Source organism: Fragaria vesca, linkage group LG5 (assembly GCF_000184155.1).
Source record: "Fragaria vesca subsp. vesca linkage group LG5, FraVesHawaii_1.0, whole genome shotgun sequence".
Classification (NCBI taxonomy): domain Eukaryota; kingdom Viridiplantae; phylum Streptophyta; class Magnoliopsida; order Rosales; family Rosaceae; genus Fragaria; species Fragaria vesca.
In genome coordinates, this window is record NC_020495.1 from 454,585 (window position 1) to 471,382 (window position 16,798).

Sequence of the window (16,798 nt, forward strand, 5' to 3'; positions counted from 1 at the left end):
ATGCTCTGTCCAGCTGACTAGCATGCATATATTCATCAGATGAAAATAGAGGCGTTTGCAAACACTTGATCCCATTCATGAATCATGTTTTTCCCAAGAGGGGTTTTAGACTAAGATGCTAGCTAGCTCGATCATTAAGTGAGTCCATTATCAGTCTACAATCTAGTAACTAATTAAATATAGAACCATCTAATCTTCAGAGGGTACGTTATCATCATCATCATCATCAACTCCGGAATCATTGCGATGATTTTTGACCAAACTGAAAGAGGTATATAGAAAACCCTTTGTGCATGCTTCTTGAATTTACTAGTACGCGATCATTCCACAACCTCTGCGCTTTGAGGCCGGAAGGCACGGTTGGACATATCAGTTGAGCTAATTAGGAGAGGAACAAGCTCGATCGAGTTGGGGGTTTACGGAGTTTCGCTTCCTGCCTTCACCTTGCACAGCGATGTCGAGTTCGGACTGAATGCTGCTCTGAATTGGCCGGAGAGACAATGAAAGGCACACATCAATGATTTGGGATGTAATAATGTTCCTTTTTCATATATTATGTCTCAGAGTATAGAAGAGGTAGCTAGTGTTAATATTAGAATGCCTACATGGCTACAGGCATTATCAGAGGTGAAAAAGGCTTGCCGGCCAGATGTGTTGCAGATGAAATGGTGAGCTGGGCCTATTGTGGGCCGGGTTTAGCAAACTCAGAGGTCGTACTTTAGAAATTCAGTCCAGCCCTTTAGTGCTTTTTTGTCTTTTCGATTACAGGCCCTATACTGCTTTGATCCCAATGTGAAAATGTGCTTTGGTTTTCTAAAGCGTGGATTTCTTTGTTTAGATGTAAACATGGATCGTGTCCTTGAATATTTGGAGAGAAGCAGTCAACGTCTTCTTTGGCTTTAATGGGTACGGAGTCGTTCGGATGAGTACCACTAAGTTGAGAATTAGTTGAGGATCTTTTCATTTCACCCTCTTTTCGATCGCGTAATCACATCTCGATCGTCTTAACTTATAGATATATATGAATAGATCGTCTCTATAAATTTTATCCAAATTGAAAATCGTTAAGATTCATAAATGTGATCTACCGATTATAAATTTGAACGGTTCATGTTTGACAGATTTTGATCATTCATTAATTTGATTTAGTTCGATTCATTAACGATCACCAATTTGGCTGCAAAATTTGTATAAGTGATCTTCTTATATAGACCTAAAAACTGTACAATTGAGATGAAAAAATATAATTAAAAAGTGAGTGTAATAAACTATTAATGAGAAAGTCCTCAACCAAATGGTCCTCATTAGAACCCTTCCTTTATTGAGTATATTCAAATATATAAAGTTCAAAATATTATTACGTAGAAATTCTTGTATTTATATGAGTGTGTTAAGTACACAAGGCAATTAGTGATCCATATATTATGGCCATTATGTATCTGTGTTACTACGTCACTTGTTATTTATCATGTTAGTAATTACGATTGACTTTCTCTTCCTGATCTGAATGGGTGGATTTTTGTTAATTTCGATTACAATTTTAATGAATAATATTATAGCATATACGGCGTGCACCAAATACGAATTTAGTATTGGAACGAAGTTGGATCCTCGGAAGATCTTCAAATACGATCACCCCCATTGGTCATAGTTTTTCAATCTTGGATGTAGTCTCATTTTCTTACCACCAGAAGGAAAAGAAGAGGCACATCCCACACGGCCGTCCGCATGCGGCGAATCACAAAACCGACCACTAATAAATTAGTGACGGTAACTTCGAAAAACCAAAACAAAGAGAAAGAAAATAAAACCAAACAAACCAGAGAGAAGAAGGCAGCAGTTATAAAGCAAAGACTGACTCTTTCTGTTTGCACAGGAGCACGGATATCTCTCCTCTTACGCAAACACCAACTACCTCCCCCAACTTCCCTTGTCTTCCACATAACCCATAACTCAAACTCAATCAATCTCCAAAACCCAAATATACATCTCCAAAAGTTGTAACCTTACATGTCAGAGAGGGTTCTCCGGCGACGATCTCAGGCGACGGGCGGTAGTGGCAGCCGGAGGACCCGCCTCTCGAACCCTTCACCATCGCCGCACCGGAAGACCCCACAAACTAAGCGATCGCCCAAGCCACGTTCCAAGCCTGTAAAGATTCTTAAGCGATGCTCGTCCGAGCCTCTGCTCCGGAGTCCCGTCAGCGATTTCGGCGACGAGGTGGTGCCGCATGTTGGCCGGGAGTTGAGGTCGGAGCCGGATGGAGTTCTTTTCCGGCCACAAACTTGTGTTGACGTGTTTGCTTCGTCTCCGACGTTGATGATACCTTTCTCTCCCAATAATCATGAGGTGCGATCAATGTTTGTAAATTTTCGATCTTTCGATCTTTGGTTGACTGTTTGGTGGATCAAACTAGTTAGCTGCAGTGTGTGTTTTTGTATTTTTTTAGATCAAGTTAGTTTTGTAGTTTATTTCATCTATTTGCAGTGTTTGTCTATTAACATTCTGTTTTGTCTGTTTTTGTTTTGGCTTCTTCTAGTCGTATTATTCAGAATCTAACTCTGAATCAAAGAGATTACTTATGAATAAAAGTTTTGAGTTCTAGGATAAGCGAATTATCCAAAATGTGTGAAATGTTTACAATGACAAGAATGCAAAGAAATATATCCTTAGAATTTGAGGTTTATAATCCACTGTCTGCAGTTAGTGCACAGCCAATGCAGCATTTATTCTTTTGATGATTTTCATTTACTGTGGAGTATTGTGAGATTGATATTCAATTAATGCTTAACCAATTCAGTGCTTATTCAATGCATGACTAGATTCTGATAGAGATATATATGGGTTAAGGAGCTGAGATAATTTGGTAAGTGTTTGAAATGCAGGCATACAAGAAAGATGCAAAGGTGGTATTGAATGTTTCCGTTGAAGGAAGTCCAGGACCGGTGAGGGCCATGGTGAAGTTGGGATCTACGGTGGAAGAGACGATCAAGCTTGTTGTAGACAAATATAGCAAAGAAGGGAGGACTCCCAAGCTTCTTAAGGATGAGGCATCGTCCTTTGAGTTACACCACTCCTACTTCAGCCTTCAAAGTAAGTCAAAATTACATAGTTTTTCAAGTTCTATTAATTTCCAGTTCTAGGAGTTCTTCTGCCAGATTGTAGACTGTAGGCTCTCTTCATATTTTGAGAAGTATATAACATTTGTAGAGAATTTCAAATGGTGAACGATTTATTAGGGACTGTGTGGATAAAACACTGTTGATCAAGTAAGTGGAAATGTAACATTGGATATGTTAGAAGGGATATTTCCTAAGTTGCACCAAGATATATGAGATAAACCAAATCAGAATTACTGTAAAGAACGGCAACTTATCCAGTTGGTCCTGACAAGCTTATCCAGTTCTAAGAAGTTGTGAGCTTTGTAACTACTGAAAGACGGAGAATTAGAAGTCGTGCATGGAGCAGTACTTGATTTTCTTGGTTTCCAACTAGGATTAGATCTTTATTGAGAACTCTTTTTACTGAACAGGTTTGGATAAATCAGACTTGATTGGGGATGTTGGTAGCAGAAGCTTCTATCTTCGAAAGAGCAGCAGCAAGAATGGAGGATCTACTGCTTCTTTGGAAGTCATTCCCGTGAGAGCAAACTCTCCTCCACCTGCTCCGCGTCCAGGATTGTTACTTCCAAATTTTATTGCTCGTAAACTCGCTAAACTTGTTAGAAGAACTCATAGACTTTGGAAGGTCATAGTCTGTATGCGATGAGGAAAATTATGTAGAAAAGACCATTGCTACAGACTTTAGAGTAACACAAAATATTATTCCTGTTACTCTTCAATGAGCCTCTTAAATGCGGATGTCGGACCTCGTCTGTGACATGTATTATCAACTTTCTCTTCTACCTTCTGAATTGTATGCAAATGCTGTAAATATGTCCTTATTGGAAGATCATTTATATCATAGCTGAAAAACACAATTGTTCACATGTTTTTCCCCACTGAAATACAAGCAACAAATGCTATTTGTGTGGCTTGATCCAAGAGGGTATTATGCCTACAAGACTCAAATATTTATTATTGGAATGGTTCTTATAATGTGATCTTCTAAATAATCCTATGTCTTCAGAGGCTAGGAACTAGAGCTGCTGGGGATCAGGGTATGGTAACCGACCTGTGGATGACTCTTTTTTTGGCTATCGCTGTACATAGGAGAAGGGAACTGGCTCAGTTATAAACCGTTATAAAAGGGCATACAGAAAGGTCATGGAGTTTGGGAACTTGTTTATGTGGTAAACTCTTTGAGTTATATCTGTTATACATCAATATTACCCTAGCATATGGCTCTACTGTTATCCAAATCCCCTGCTAATTGCCATGTTGAATAGAGCTCAACCTTCATATCTGATATGATCGCTTCATAGCATCAGATCAGTGTAACAATACTGAGAGGAAAGGAGTATAAAATTTCTTGCTGAACAATTTATTTTTTGGCCACACTCTTCCAGGATGTACTTCTGATTGGGCTGGGTTTTGGACTTTTGGTTGTCCTTGATGGACTTCTTTCCTTTAATGACCGGTGGACTGTTTTGCTTGTATCTTTCTTCTGTAATAATCCTCAGACTCAGGGGCTTTCAGACAACCCTGAGCTTCTACGAAGCTTCTTCTTCAATAGTACGCAAATGAACCTTGGACGTACGTAACGTCTCTAACTCTCTGAAAACCCCCACACACTACTCCTGAAGATTCACACAAACTCATCTCAAAAAAGTACCAAACCTAATACAAACATCTCCACAACCACTTGGCATACATTGCATGCATCATTCTTACTAGCCACCTAAATGATCCATCCCCGGTCACAGTTTTACGGGCTAAACATGTGTCCTCTGGCCGTTCCCGAGAGGACACTCCAGACCTTCCCGCCGGAGAGGCACACCAACCTTGTACGCCGACCGGGAGGCCTCATCTCCCTCCCTGAGGGATGGAAGGCTCCGGAGACCCGCCCGGGAAACTCACAGTACCGTTTGACGAAGCTGCTTCTGAATGTGACGATAGAGAGAAGCCTCGGGCCTGTGCACGTTGTGATGTCGTCGGAGAATACGGTCAGTGATTTGATCAAGTCCGTGGTAGATATTTACGTGAAGGAGAAGAGGAGGCCTTTGGTGAAGGAGACTGATCCGCACCGTTTCAAGCTTCACTACTCACAGTTCAGTCTTGAGAGTAAGAAATCGATCATGACATTAAAAATTAAGATTATGCTTCACAGTTCAAACTTTCTTTAAATGTATGCCCTTTTGTAGTGACAATTTTAAATGAAAGATTTGGGTTACTATATATACAGGTATAAAGGCAGATGAGAAGTTGATACAGTTGGGATCTAGAAATTTTTTCTTGTGCTCAAAGTCGTCAGATTCAGCTACCGTTTTATCCAGCTCTGTCAGCAATTGCTCAAAGGAAGCAGAGAAGGACATCAATTCCCCATTTCCATTGATAAAATTTATGGATTTCTTGCTGTAATTTCTCTTTTGTTATGATCATATATTTCATGTATCATGCATGAGTACTTGAGTAGTATGCCTGTTTCTACAAAGAACTGTATGATCTCTATATATATGTATATGCATGTTGTCGATCAATATGTTTGTGCAAATTAACATTGCTGATCGAGTATGACTAACCCAAGACAAACTCAATCATAAGGAGTGCTTGAGGAGCCTCTTCAACTCCATCCTAGTTAGTTTAATTATTACAGAACTAACAAGGTTATACGAACCATGCTGCTTGGTACTAGACTACTAGCCAAACGTCTCCGGCTAGGTAACTAGGTTCAAACAAGCTCGATCACAATCTGAAAGTGGCTTTGCTTGCTTGGTTTGCATGTATTCGAAACATTGCCAAGTTCGAACTTCAATGGAATTAGGATACACGTACAGGTTGCATAGCATACAGTGCTGCGGGACATAAGTTTCCTATTTGATTAGGGTGTTGTTGCTTCAGCATTGGGCAAGGCTTGGATGCCTTTGAGATGGGCCTTTTGAGTTTGATGGGACAAGTGGGAAGAGATAAAAGATCTCTGTCATTGTTAATATAAAAGCAAAGAAAATAAAAAATAGGAGGTAGAGAATTAACAAACTCAACCTCGGGGCACCGCGTTGGGCTTGACTCTGCCGTCTTCGAGTCTCCTCCGACCATCCCAAATCAAGAACACACACTTTTCTCCGATCCTTTTCCTCCTGTTTCCGCAGCCGCGCGTGAATTTTCCTCCACGCGCCTCTCACATCCGTGCTGGAGCTGCCATTGAGTTAGTAGATAGCTTAAAGAAAACAGAAGAGCATATATGGGGGATCTTTTCGTTTGGCTCATCTCCTTCTTCCTCCTTATTACCCTTCTTGCTCTTGTTGTCTTCCAGGTGGGTCTGTCCCTATAAGCTCCTTTTGTCAATTTCAGTGTTTTCTGTTTTATTCCGGAAACTAAATCAGAAACCTTAAATTACTTCACTTTAACTAGTTTCAGTTTAAAGGGTTCTCTGTACGTGCTCAAGTTTGTGTTTTTGGGGTTTCGTTGGAGCTCTTACAGAATTGGCTTATTGCTTTATCTCAATGAGCTTGCTTTTGTCTGCAAAATCATGTCATTCTGTTCTTTAGGTTTTGAGTATATTGGATGTGTGTTTGTGTTTTTGCGTTGGTATTCTTGAATATAGATTGAGATTGTATTCCAACAACAATTTGGTTGAAGCCGAAACCAAGAACCATCAAGAAAAGAAAAAAGACGTAATTTATTTAATTTCATATCATCCTTGTGTGAAACATGAGACCTTGTTCGGAATGATTCATATTCTAATTGGTGACGACATACCTTGAGAAATTGATTTAATGTTGAAATTGCTATTGGGAATATTATGTTAGGACATATATATATGACAGTGGCACTAGCTATGGTTGATTGTTTATATAGCATCTGTCTAGTACCTTATCAAAACTGAATCTTCCACTGTTAAAATTGTTGCAGCTGATGTGCTTAGCAGATCTAGAGTTTGATTATATCAACCCTTATGACTCTTCAGCACGGATTAATAGAGTGGTTTTGCCTGAGTACATCATAGAAGGAGTATTAGGAGCCATATATCTTGTAACAGGGCATTGGATCATGGCACTTTTTACTGCTCCTTACCTCTATTATAATGTGACACTGTAAGTCCTGTTGCCTTACACATGAACTAATGCTTTTCTATTCGCATTACTGTAAACTTGTAAGAAAAAGAGAAGAAAAGATGGGGAATACAGTAAGAAAGAGTCCCAAACCAAGCTAGTTTTTTTATCAGCATCAAGAAGATGCAAAAATTAGAGTAGACTTGAAATTGTAGAAACGGGAAAGGAAATGTTAAAAAGAAGTAAATAATACTTCGAATCTACAGTGAAGTGGGGAGCAAGTGCAGGATACACATAAAGAGGCCTATAAGTTTTTTAATTTCTTTAAATTTTTATCTTGCTGCAACAACATTGATGTTGGAATTGTCTTATTTTGGTGCCGTTAGCACACAACAGACCAAAATTTAAACCTGCACATTTATAGTTCATGTACCATCTGAATTCTTTTTGGGGGCTGGGGGATGGGGCCTAGGTCAGATGATGTACAATAATGTGTTGAGTTTAGAACACTGCTCCAAGTATGCTAACACCATCACTGGTTTGTTGATGCAAATGAAAATGGTTTATGTCACACGCAAGCTGGTTGATAAGATCTAACCCAATCGGCATGGATGATAACCTGATATCTCCATGATGTTTAGACTAGATGATGGTATAGTAGTGTATCATGTCTTGGTGCTGCCTTCAGTCTCATGACCTTAGATTTTGATCTTGAGTTTATGATCTTGCTAACTTTCTCCTTTTTCTGAGCAGGTATATGAGTAACAGGCACCTCGTAGATGTTACTGAGATATTCAATATGCTTCACAAAGAGAAGAAGCAACGGCTCTTCAAACTCTTCTATCTTGTTTTCCTTCTCTTTCTCTCGATATTCTGGTACTGTGCCTAATATAGTTACACATCTTCCTTGAAATAATCTTTTTAGGTATGCTAAATACAGGTTACTCATATTCTTTTGCCCAACTTTGCAGGATGATTCTAACTGCATTGGAAGACCACGAGTAAAACGGATAATTGCTGCATCAACTGACTGTTTAGCAGAACTCTTCAGTTCGTTGCCCCTAAGTTGCTCTTTACAGCTTTTACTCCACCACGACTGATGTAATTTGTGCTACTTTCATTGATGTTGTATGATTATTCGATGGCAGTTTTCTTTGGTACGGCTCCACGATATTCTTTTCAACCCCTTGTATCGTAGCTGTAGTGTAAGGACTCATGATCGTGTATTCTTAGTATTCTTAGGTTGTCAGGTTGAAGCAATCTAAACTAGTCGAATAAATCTATTAATTCAGACATCGTTCTGTTCAGTTTCAATGTGTGGCTGATGAAGTTATGAATAACTCTATAATAATTTGTTGAGATCACACATTTGAAGCTGATATGCCTTAATTTGTTGAGACTTGCATTTTCATTTTCACACGCTTAAGTTGAACATAAAAACAATTTGACTTAAATCAAAGATGGATTTCTTTTGATCTATAAGTTTAAACATATAAATTGTTATGAAATTGTGAGTTCTTGACCGAGTTAAAAAAAAAAAGTATGACCAAGTTGTCAATGCTTCATCCTCTATGAGTCTATTAAATGACCACAAAAAATAGTGTGGTACTTCTGACCAAAGTAAAAATGAAATAAAGCTATATGAACAAAAGTGAAATTTCTTTTTAAAGATAAAAACTGAAATTTACTCGAAGATAAAATAAAAATAAAAATATGGGTTGATGCCCGAAGAGCTTTCTTTCATAACTCTTAGAAGCTCCGGATCAGAGAGAGGTCATCTTCAAAATCCCATCTTGTTCGTATCTCTTTTTCTTAAATTTAAGTAACTATTTATTCAAGAGCTGTTTGGGTTTGTAATTAAGTTTTGATTCTTGTACCAAATGAATGTGTTGATCTGGGTTGGGATTGGTTTCGTGTGCTCTATAGAGATCAGAGACTGGTATTGAGTTTGTCTCGGAACTCTTGAAAGTTTGATTCTTTAGTGTTTAATTCAGGTCCTCTAGAGTGGTGTTGAACGTTTTGTTGATGGGTTTTAGTTATTCATAGGATGAATACCAATCACTGGTCGAATGTGAATATGTCTGGAGAAGTGAGTGCATTGCTCATGATTGTTGTATCCGGAGATTAGGGTCCTATTTTTTGTTGCTTTGATCAGTTCTTTGTTCTTGTGGTTTCTTATATGGTCAAGATCTAGGATGATTATAATCAGGGTATGTTGTTCCTCATCCCTTGGTTTTTGTTTTGCAGTTGAAGATTTTTAAGGTTTGCTGATCCATAATGGTCAATGCCACTAGAGGACTGTTTATCTCTTGGTAAGATGCTTGTACCGATTTTGGGATGTTTATCTCTTGATGCATAATGGTAAATGCAACCAAACGTTTGATTGAACTCAAATAAATGATAAAGATTAAGAATAGAGCTATTATTAGGCCTTCAAGCAACTGTCTGGATGCTGAATCTTTTCTGTCCGGTATGATGGTTCTAAGGCAGATTTGGCATCTTTCAAGTATCCATGTTTAGGACTAGGAGACCTTTCCGTATGTAACATAGGGTTTCAGGAAGCCTATATAAGAGCCTTTCGAGTCTTGCCTTCTTGGTTATCTGGGGTGAGATCATCAGACGGGTGCATAAGCCCACCAAAGAAGAAAACTGTTTATCTTGGTAAGATAGTTGTACCAGTTTTGTGTCACCTGTATCCCAATAGTTTACAGAACCAAAATAAGTTTTGAGAACATTTGGCTTATCTTGGTTCTGGTTGCTCCTGTTTCATATGATGTGTGTGATAATGAGAGTATGGATGTTCTTGCCTAAAATCTATTGGGGCTGATCGTTTAATCTATTAGTGTTTAGGAGTTGAAAGTGATGGTTTAGTTTTTAACTTCTGGAAATCACATTCCGACAGTGTTTAGTTGCTGTTTAATCGCTCTCTATGCTACAAAAGCAATTGAGATTAGGTTGTTCATTTAGTAGAATTTTAGCTGGCCTCGTATTTTTATGTTAACATACAAATCAAGCTGTAAGTTCATCAAAGAGTAGTTTGAGACTCGGAGTTGCCTCGTTTGCTTAGTCAATCTCTTTTTTCTGTCTCTGAAAGCATCTGTATTTCTCTTGTGCAGTGACATACCTATGGCACAGTTCATCATCAACTACAACAATTCACTGCCGCAATCACAAAAGTTCATTATACACGTCTTGGATGGGACTCACCTCTTTGTGCAACCCCATGCAGCTGAGATGATAAAAAGTGCCATTTCAGAATTTAGAGACCAGAATTCTTACGAGAAGCCTACTTAAATATCTTCTATGGACCAGATGTTTACATTGTACCTTGATTTCGATCATCCTTTTATCTTGAAATTAGTGAATTTCAGCTCTACATGAGTAAGCATTTACCTCCGTGTGAACACACAAAAGAAGTTAAAGAACTGTGAGGTCTGCTTGCATTATCCACTTATATTGGATTGAATGTTCATGAAGGGAACATTGCTCTCATTTTGGTCTTAAGATAGCACATTTGATAACTCGCAATCGATGCCAATGTACAAGATAGTTCGGTTCACATTTCTGATCATTCTTATTTGCAAGTGCCTCAACCTGTGCTTTGCTGGAGGTGTTTCTTGCAGCTTCTGAAGTATCAAAGTTGCGCTCATACTTCATAACTGAGTATAAAAACCTATATTCAACTAGATTTACAAGAAAATTAAACTGATTTTGTACTCTTTATATCCAAATAATCACAGCCTTACCTTAAATTAATCCAAGACAGTAATCCATGTGTTCAAGAAAACAACTTGCTCCGGTAAAGACCCAACTTGGAGTCTTGGACCTTCCTTAGCGGGTCGGGCCGGGCATACTCATGACCCGACTATCTTGGCTTTTCTTTCTAAAACAGTTTAGATTGGTTTCAGAAAACAAGCTGCAAGGTTTCTCTTATTCTCTTCAGCTCTGTGCTCGCGAAAATGGCAGTCTCTTTTGCCACGACGACGTACACTCCAAGCCTTCAGCCCCAAGCTAGACTCTCTCCCAGGTTCTCTTTCTCTCACTTGGGTTTCCTCTGTTTTTCAATCCAAAAGTAAAAAGAACGTTCTTGATTGTAATCTGTAATTGGTGTTCCACAGTTGCTCGATAAAGCATTTTTCTGGGTTAAAGCCTGAATCTTTAGGTATGTTGAGTCCTTGTTGTTAAACCCATTAGCTAATTTTGGCCTTCTTTTGTGGGATGTAATCGATTTTTTGAATTTTGTTTTGTATCTGATAAGGTACTTTTGGAGCTAAAAATCCAAACTTGACGGTTGAGTTATACAGCAAAGTTAGTAAGAGCCTTCTGCCCAGGTAAGGACTTATGGTAGTGTAATTTATTTGTGTAATCCTTGGTTGAGTAACAAGATTAGGGTGCTTTCCACTTGGTTGTTAATAGCATTAAGGTGGATTTAGATGGTGTACTTTAGTGTAGGTATTGGAATCGTGCTTCTCAAACAAGAAGGTTTTTACTAGATTTGTATCCTGTGCCAGTGTTTAACATGAGGTAGACTTGAGTTGTATTAACAGCATTTTAGTCAAAGAAAAAGACCTGTCTTCTTTTTCCGTTGATAACTACTTATTTGACTGAGGTTCGTGCATGTTTCTGTTCTTGAATAAGTAGACGCATATTGAGGGCTTTTTTGTTTACTCTTTAACAACTTCATATAAAGCTGAAAGTCATTTTTTAGGAGCACAGCATGCTTATAATGCTAGATTAGTGTGCCCACTTTATATGTTAGGTTGAAATATGTCTTTAGAAGTTTCATGATTCATCGTCAATGGAGAAGCTTATAGTGATTCATTCAAATCCCTAACACTTTTTTTAGCAGATTTTGAGAGTGTGAAACTGCTTGATTTGCTTCTGTTATCTCAAAATATAGAAAATTATATGTGCATTGTACATTGTTTGAATTGCTAAATCAGACTGTTAATGCATGGATGATGCAGCTTTCATGTATGCACTTTTCAGGACAGGAAACCACAGATCATCACGTGCACAAGTTCGAATGATGCCAATAGGGACACCAAAAGTTCCCTATCGAACTCCTGGTGAGGGAGGTTGGCAATGGGTTGACCTGTGGAATGCTCTGGTAAGTCATTACAGTAAATTTCACATCAAACAAACACGCATTTATTGAGCTAGGGAAACGGGGCCTTGCAGCTAACTGACCCTAAACCTTACCTGAACCAAAATGTTCTTTAACCTGGCTGTAGTATCCTTTCTCTTTCTTAACCCATAGTATTTGAAAGTCTGGTAGAGTTTTCCTTGAACATGTCTTGCTAGTGGTAGTAAAATAAGATTAACTGACATCCTATGTCAAGAGTGGTGTTGCATCGTTGTTGAATCTTTTTCTCTTTTTAAATTTCGTCCTATACAAAATATAAAGTGCCGTGGGATAGTTCAGCTCCCTTAGTAGTGGAATGACAATGAGAGTAACTGACGTCCTATGTCAACAACTGTGTTAATTTCAACTTCTTTATCCGGTTATTACTGGAAGCTCATTTTATTGTGCGTCTCTAAGATGTCTCTAATGTAATGGAAATGTAGTACCGGGAACGTGTTATCTTCATTGGGCAAAATATAGATGAAGAGTTTAGCAATCAAATTCTGGCAACAATGCTATACCTCGACACTATTGATTCGTCCAAAAGGCTGTATATGTATATCAATGGACCTGGTGGAGATGTAAGCTTTCAATTTTTCATGATGAACTTCCCTTACTTATTTCTCGATCTTGTGGTTCCATGTGGTATATATCTAAAACCTACACCATTTACAGCTTACTCCGAGCATGGCTATTTATGATACTATGCAAAGCATACAGAGTCCTGTTGGCACTCACTGTGTGGGCTATGCCTATAATTTGGCAGCCTTTCTTCTTGCAGCTGGTGAAAAGGTAAGTTTCTTTCCCTTTCTAAATCCAGGTAACAAAAGCATCATGAACCTGGTGGGACATATCAGTTTTTTAGTTTGCTACTTTGCTTCCTTTTTTCTTTTTTTTTTTTTTTTGCCTCAGAAGTACGGAAGTTAATACCATTAAGGGTTCTATGAAAATTGACCATCTAAGTCGCTGGAAACGTGATGATAATCCACCATGGTATTCTGAACCATTAAGGTTTTATGGGAAATTGACTCCATTTCATTATATCTGAGCTCTTCCTTCACATGGCCTTGTGTGCATTAATGATTTGATGGAATATCATCATATTTTTCCAGTAACTTATAAAAATATATTATAAACACTACTTTGAACTTAGATGGTTGAACTCTAAAATTCCACCTTTTTGTTATTTTCTGCTTAGGGTAATCGATTTGCAATGCCACTATCAAGAATTGCACTGCAGTCTCCTGCTGGGGCCGCTCGTGGTCAGGTATAACCTCGTACTTTAGAAAGTTGTGATTCCTAGCTTTCTTCTTTGCAGATTCTTAGTCCTTTCTTAAATTTTTCAAAAATTTGTGGCAGGCTGATGACATACGCAATGAAGCAAATGAGCTTCTCAGAATCAGAGACTACCTTTTTAATGAGTTGGCAGAGAAAACCGGCCAACCAATTGAAAAGGTTAGCTAGTTTGACAAGTAAAACTTAGAATTGCGTCTGGTTAGGTGGTTTGATGACCTCATTAAGCATGGTAACTTGCTTGCTTCAGTAAGTGCTGCACCTATTGCAACATTGAAGCATTATATTATTTTCTTATTTTGGAGTTCGGTTGCCAACTTTTTGTTTTTGGAATTAATCATTCACTTACTTTAAAGTTTTAAACATTACATAAGCAAAGTTGCCTATGTGACTCCTAGGTTGAAAATGGTTTATGCCTATTTGAATGTCTGTGGTCCTTTATAACTCGATTGCAATTTTGTTTATCTAAAATATTTGTCATGATAGGATGAATGCTCATTCTGAAATGTGTGTGTGCAGATTAACAAAGACCTAAGTCGGATGAAGCGGTTTAATGCACAGGAGGCTCTTGAGTATGGGCTCATTGATCGTGTAGTAAGGCCGCCTCGTATTAAGGCCGACTCACCTAGCAGAGAAGCGGGAACAGGTCTTGGTTAGTACATATCTTGGCTTCTCAGTGGCTGAATTGGCTAACAGCAGCTATAGTATTCAAAATGTTTCTGCAGTTCCGTTTTTCTGTTGTAGTATCTTCTATATAGTCAGAATTGCTGCATAGAAACTTTTCATTCTCTTTAGAAAGCTTTTGGATGGAACTATTTTCTGAAAACAAGATGCTGTATCATTTATGCACCCTCCCAGAGAACATAATCTAAATGGATATTTTATTCTCATCCACATGGAAGTGATGGAACACAGTCCGGTGGTTTTCTAAGTGTTTCATCTTCTGTGGTAGGGAAAGAAAATTGAATAGTGATATTAATCACAGCTTTCAGAACTAAGTCTTCCGGCTATTGTTATGCTTCCGGCTATTGTTATGTGCCATATTACTTTTCCAGTTGACTATCTAATGAAGGGCTGTGGACCTGTCACTGTATATTATTTGAGATTAGCAAACAAGATCACAGTATATCAATATCAATAGCAATCTTCTTTACAAAAGTTGTCAACTAAAAAAGGGAAGAATCTAGAAGGCAACAACATCATACAGAAAAGTTCATGATCTATTTCACTTTAGGATACAAAAAGAGACGGAAACTTTTTTTTTTTGGTTTGGTTTTGTTTCTATGAGAGTATGAGCTAATCTGCTCTACATATTTAATCTACTCTGTAGAGAAAATTTGAGGGTAACGTATTTACAACTGTAAAGATTACAAGGGATTGATGCAACCAAAAAACTGCAGGGGACTGCATAGATCCCTTAACCTCTCTTCCTGCCATCCCTTGTAAACCCTACCAATGAAGTCTTCTACTCTTGTCTCCAAGTTATCATCAGATTCATCCGTGTCTCCCCAACCAATTTCATCATTGCTACCATTGTCGTCATCATCTTCATTGTAACCGTCAGAATCATAATCTGCATCTTCTTCTTCACTTTCATCAACTTCATCATCAACATCCTCATTGCCATTAACATGATCGTCGATATTACAGTGCTTGTTGCTACCATCATCCTCAATATCGTCAGTTGCATCCTCTGATGAACTGGACAGGAATGGTAAGATGCTTTCAACTTCCTCGGTAGGTGGTCTATGATCTCCAACTATGATAGCTAAGACTATGATGTTACAGAGCGAGAACACAAACAGAGGATTGGATGAGAACTTAAGATTTCTTTGGTTGGAAATCGACTGAAACAAAGAGCTCAGCACAAGAACAATAGCTATAAACAGCAACAGAAAGACAGGCCTAGGTACCCAAACAAGCTTCATGCCCTGGTTAACAAACGAATAGGTGCGGTTTTGATTGTTTAATTCTGAAGTCTCCTCTTCGAACATACAAATATATAGAGCTGATTGCTTCATTGTATTTGATAGAGGAGATTTTCCGGGAAAGTTTGAGAAGAGTATATTATTTGTATACTCCATGTCACATTAAAATGTAGCTAGTTTAGGGGTTAACCCAAGTCAAAAGTGAAGAAAACTTCCAAGCATATGACAACATTTCTGGGTTTATGGGTTCCTTGCTTAGAAGCTCAGAAGGGAGCTAAAAGTCTAAAACACAAGCAAGTCCACGTATCAATTGGGTGTTAATTTGGGCAAAGATAAAAATAATGAAGCCAAATAGCCAATGCAAACTTGAAATGTGGATTATTAGGGAAGTCAGTCTGATCATAGTTTTAATATAATTTAGTATCTCAATGATTGTAAAGATTTTTGTTCATCTTCACAAGAAATTGGCCAGGATTTGTGAATCTCTGAATCAACTTTTAAAGCCCTGTGAGGTATTGAACAAGCCAATTTGTTTACAGCGTATAGTAGACGGGTGACTTGGGGATGTTGATGTTGGGTTTAACACAAGTTTCTGTGAAATTTCCACATGAGAGGTGTTTTTCGCTTTTTTCTTTTGGGTTCTGCACTTCTGCATGAGCCATGAAACTTCAGGTAGTTGACAAAAACAGCCGCAGATTTGGGGATGTTTTGAAGTTGACATATTGAAATCTGGGCGGCAAAATTCTGTAATAAAATAAATGATCACGAATTTTTATTCTTTTTGATCGGTGGGTGGTTTGCCACCTCGGCATCAGCGAGTACCAACACACTCACTCAATTAGTATCCAGACCGAGGTTCACGACATATCCCGGCAAAATGAGACTTATCTCTTTAGCAAAACATTTCAATAGAAATAAGATCACTTGAGCTAACAAAAGTTCATCGGTTAACCTGATAAAAATATGTGAAGAAAGGTCTTGGTTGAACTCACTTGGACTTTAGCTCAGAATTTTCAGACGCGGCTATGTCCATTGTTACAAAACCGCATATGCTTGAGCAGTTGAGTGGGCAATTCCCAGTGGCACAACTCTTTTGTTTAAGTTCATGCACCCGATTTAAGTTGCCAAGAAATGGGGATTGCTCAAAGCTGACCGTTGAGTGTTTCTTCTATTCTGATTTGTTTAACAAGATGATTAGTAGCTTCTCATGATGTTGATTGGTAGCTGACTAGAGCCGACTAGGGTTTGTCATGCTTGCTGGGATTGGAAAGAGACTGGGAAATTTTTAAAAACAAAAACCTC

General features: G+C 38.3%; 5 protein-coding genes across 6 annotated transcripts; all 5 read left to right on the forward strand.

Moving 5' to 3' along the window:
• The first annotated feature begins 1,646 nt into the window (after positions 1 to 1,646).
• LOC101302554 (uncharacterized protein At4g22758-like) lies at positions 1,647 to 4,032 on the forward strand. Its single transcript, XM_004298653.1, has 3 exons — positions 1,647 to 2,349; positions 2,886 to 3,093; positions 3,533 to 4,032. The coding sequence occupies exons 1-3, from the start codon at positions 2,011 to 2,013 to the stop codon at positions 3,766 to 3,768; spliced, it is 783 nt and encodes a 260-aa protein (XP_004298701.1). The 5' UTR covers positions 1,647 to 2,010; the 3' UTR covers positions 3,769 to 4,032.
• Positions 4,033 to 4,748: 716 nt separating this feature from the next.
• On the forward strand, positions 4,749 to 5,641 carry LOC101302834 (uncharacterized protein At4g22758-like). Its single transcript, XM_004298654.1, has 2 exons — positions 4,749 to 5,222; positions 5,344 to 5,641. Exons 1-2 carry the CDS (start codon positions 4,844 to 4,846, stop codon positions 5,517 to 5,519), a joined length of 555 nt encoding a protein of 184 aa, XP_004298702.1. The 5' UTR covers positions 4,749 to 4,843; the 3' UTR covers positions 5,520 to 5,641.
• Positions 5,642 to 6,118: 477 nt separating this feature from the next.
• LOC101303122 (protein cornichon homolog 4-like) lies at positions 6,119 to 8,462 on the forward strand. Its single transcript, XM_004298655.1, has 4 exons — positions 6,119 to 6,411; positions 7,011 to 7,192; positions 7,904 to 8,026; positions 8,122 to 8,462. Exons 1-4 carry the CDS (start codon positions 6,340 to 6,342, stop codon positions 8,153 to 8,155), a joined length of 411 nt encoding a protein of 136 aa, XP_004298703.1. The 5' UTR covers positions 6,119 to 6,339; the 3' UTR covers positions 8,156 to 8,462.
• A 411-nt stretch (positions 8,463 to 8,873) lies between these two features.
• LOC101303419 (general transcription factor IIH subunit 5-like) lies at positions 8,874 to 10,676 on the forward strand. 2 transcript variants are annotated; one of them, XM_004298656.1, is made up of 3 exons: positions 8,874 to 8,923; positions 9,398 to 9,462; positions 10,267 to 10,676. In XM_004298656.1, the coding sequence occupies exons 2-3, from the start codon at positions 9,428 to 9,430 to the stop codon at positions 10,442 to 10,444; spliced, it is 213 nt and encodes a 70-aa protein (XP_004298704.1). In that variant the 5' UTR covers positions 8,874 to 8,923; positions 9,398 to 9,427; the 3' UTR covers positions 10,445 to 10,676. The 2 variants fall into 2 exon arrangements, with proteins under 2 accessions (XP_004298704.1, XP_004298705.1); XM_004298657.1 differs by having other exon boundaries at positions 8,878 to 8,945.
• Positions 10,677 to 11,062: 386 nt separating this feature from the next.
• Positions 11,063 to 14,458, forward strand: LOC101303902 (ATP-dependent Clp protease proteolytic subunit-related protein 2, chloroplastic-like). The gene is made up of 9 exons (XM_004298658.1): positions 11,063 to 11,177; positions 11,269 to 11,312; positions 11,409 to 11,481; positions 12,140 to 12,260; positions 12,719 to 12,856; positions 12,951 to 13,067; positions 13,474 to 13,542; positions 13,635 to 13,730; positions 14,088 to 14,458. The coding sequence occupies exons 1-9, from the start codon at positions 11,110 to 11,112 to the stop codon at positions 14,223 to 14,225; spliced, it is 864 nt and encodes a 287-aa protein (XP_004298706.1). The 5' UTR covers positions 11,063 to 11,109; the 3' UTR covers positions 14,226 to 14,458.
• Positions 14,459 to 16,798: the final 2,340 nt, after the last annotated feature.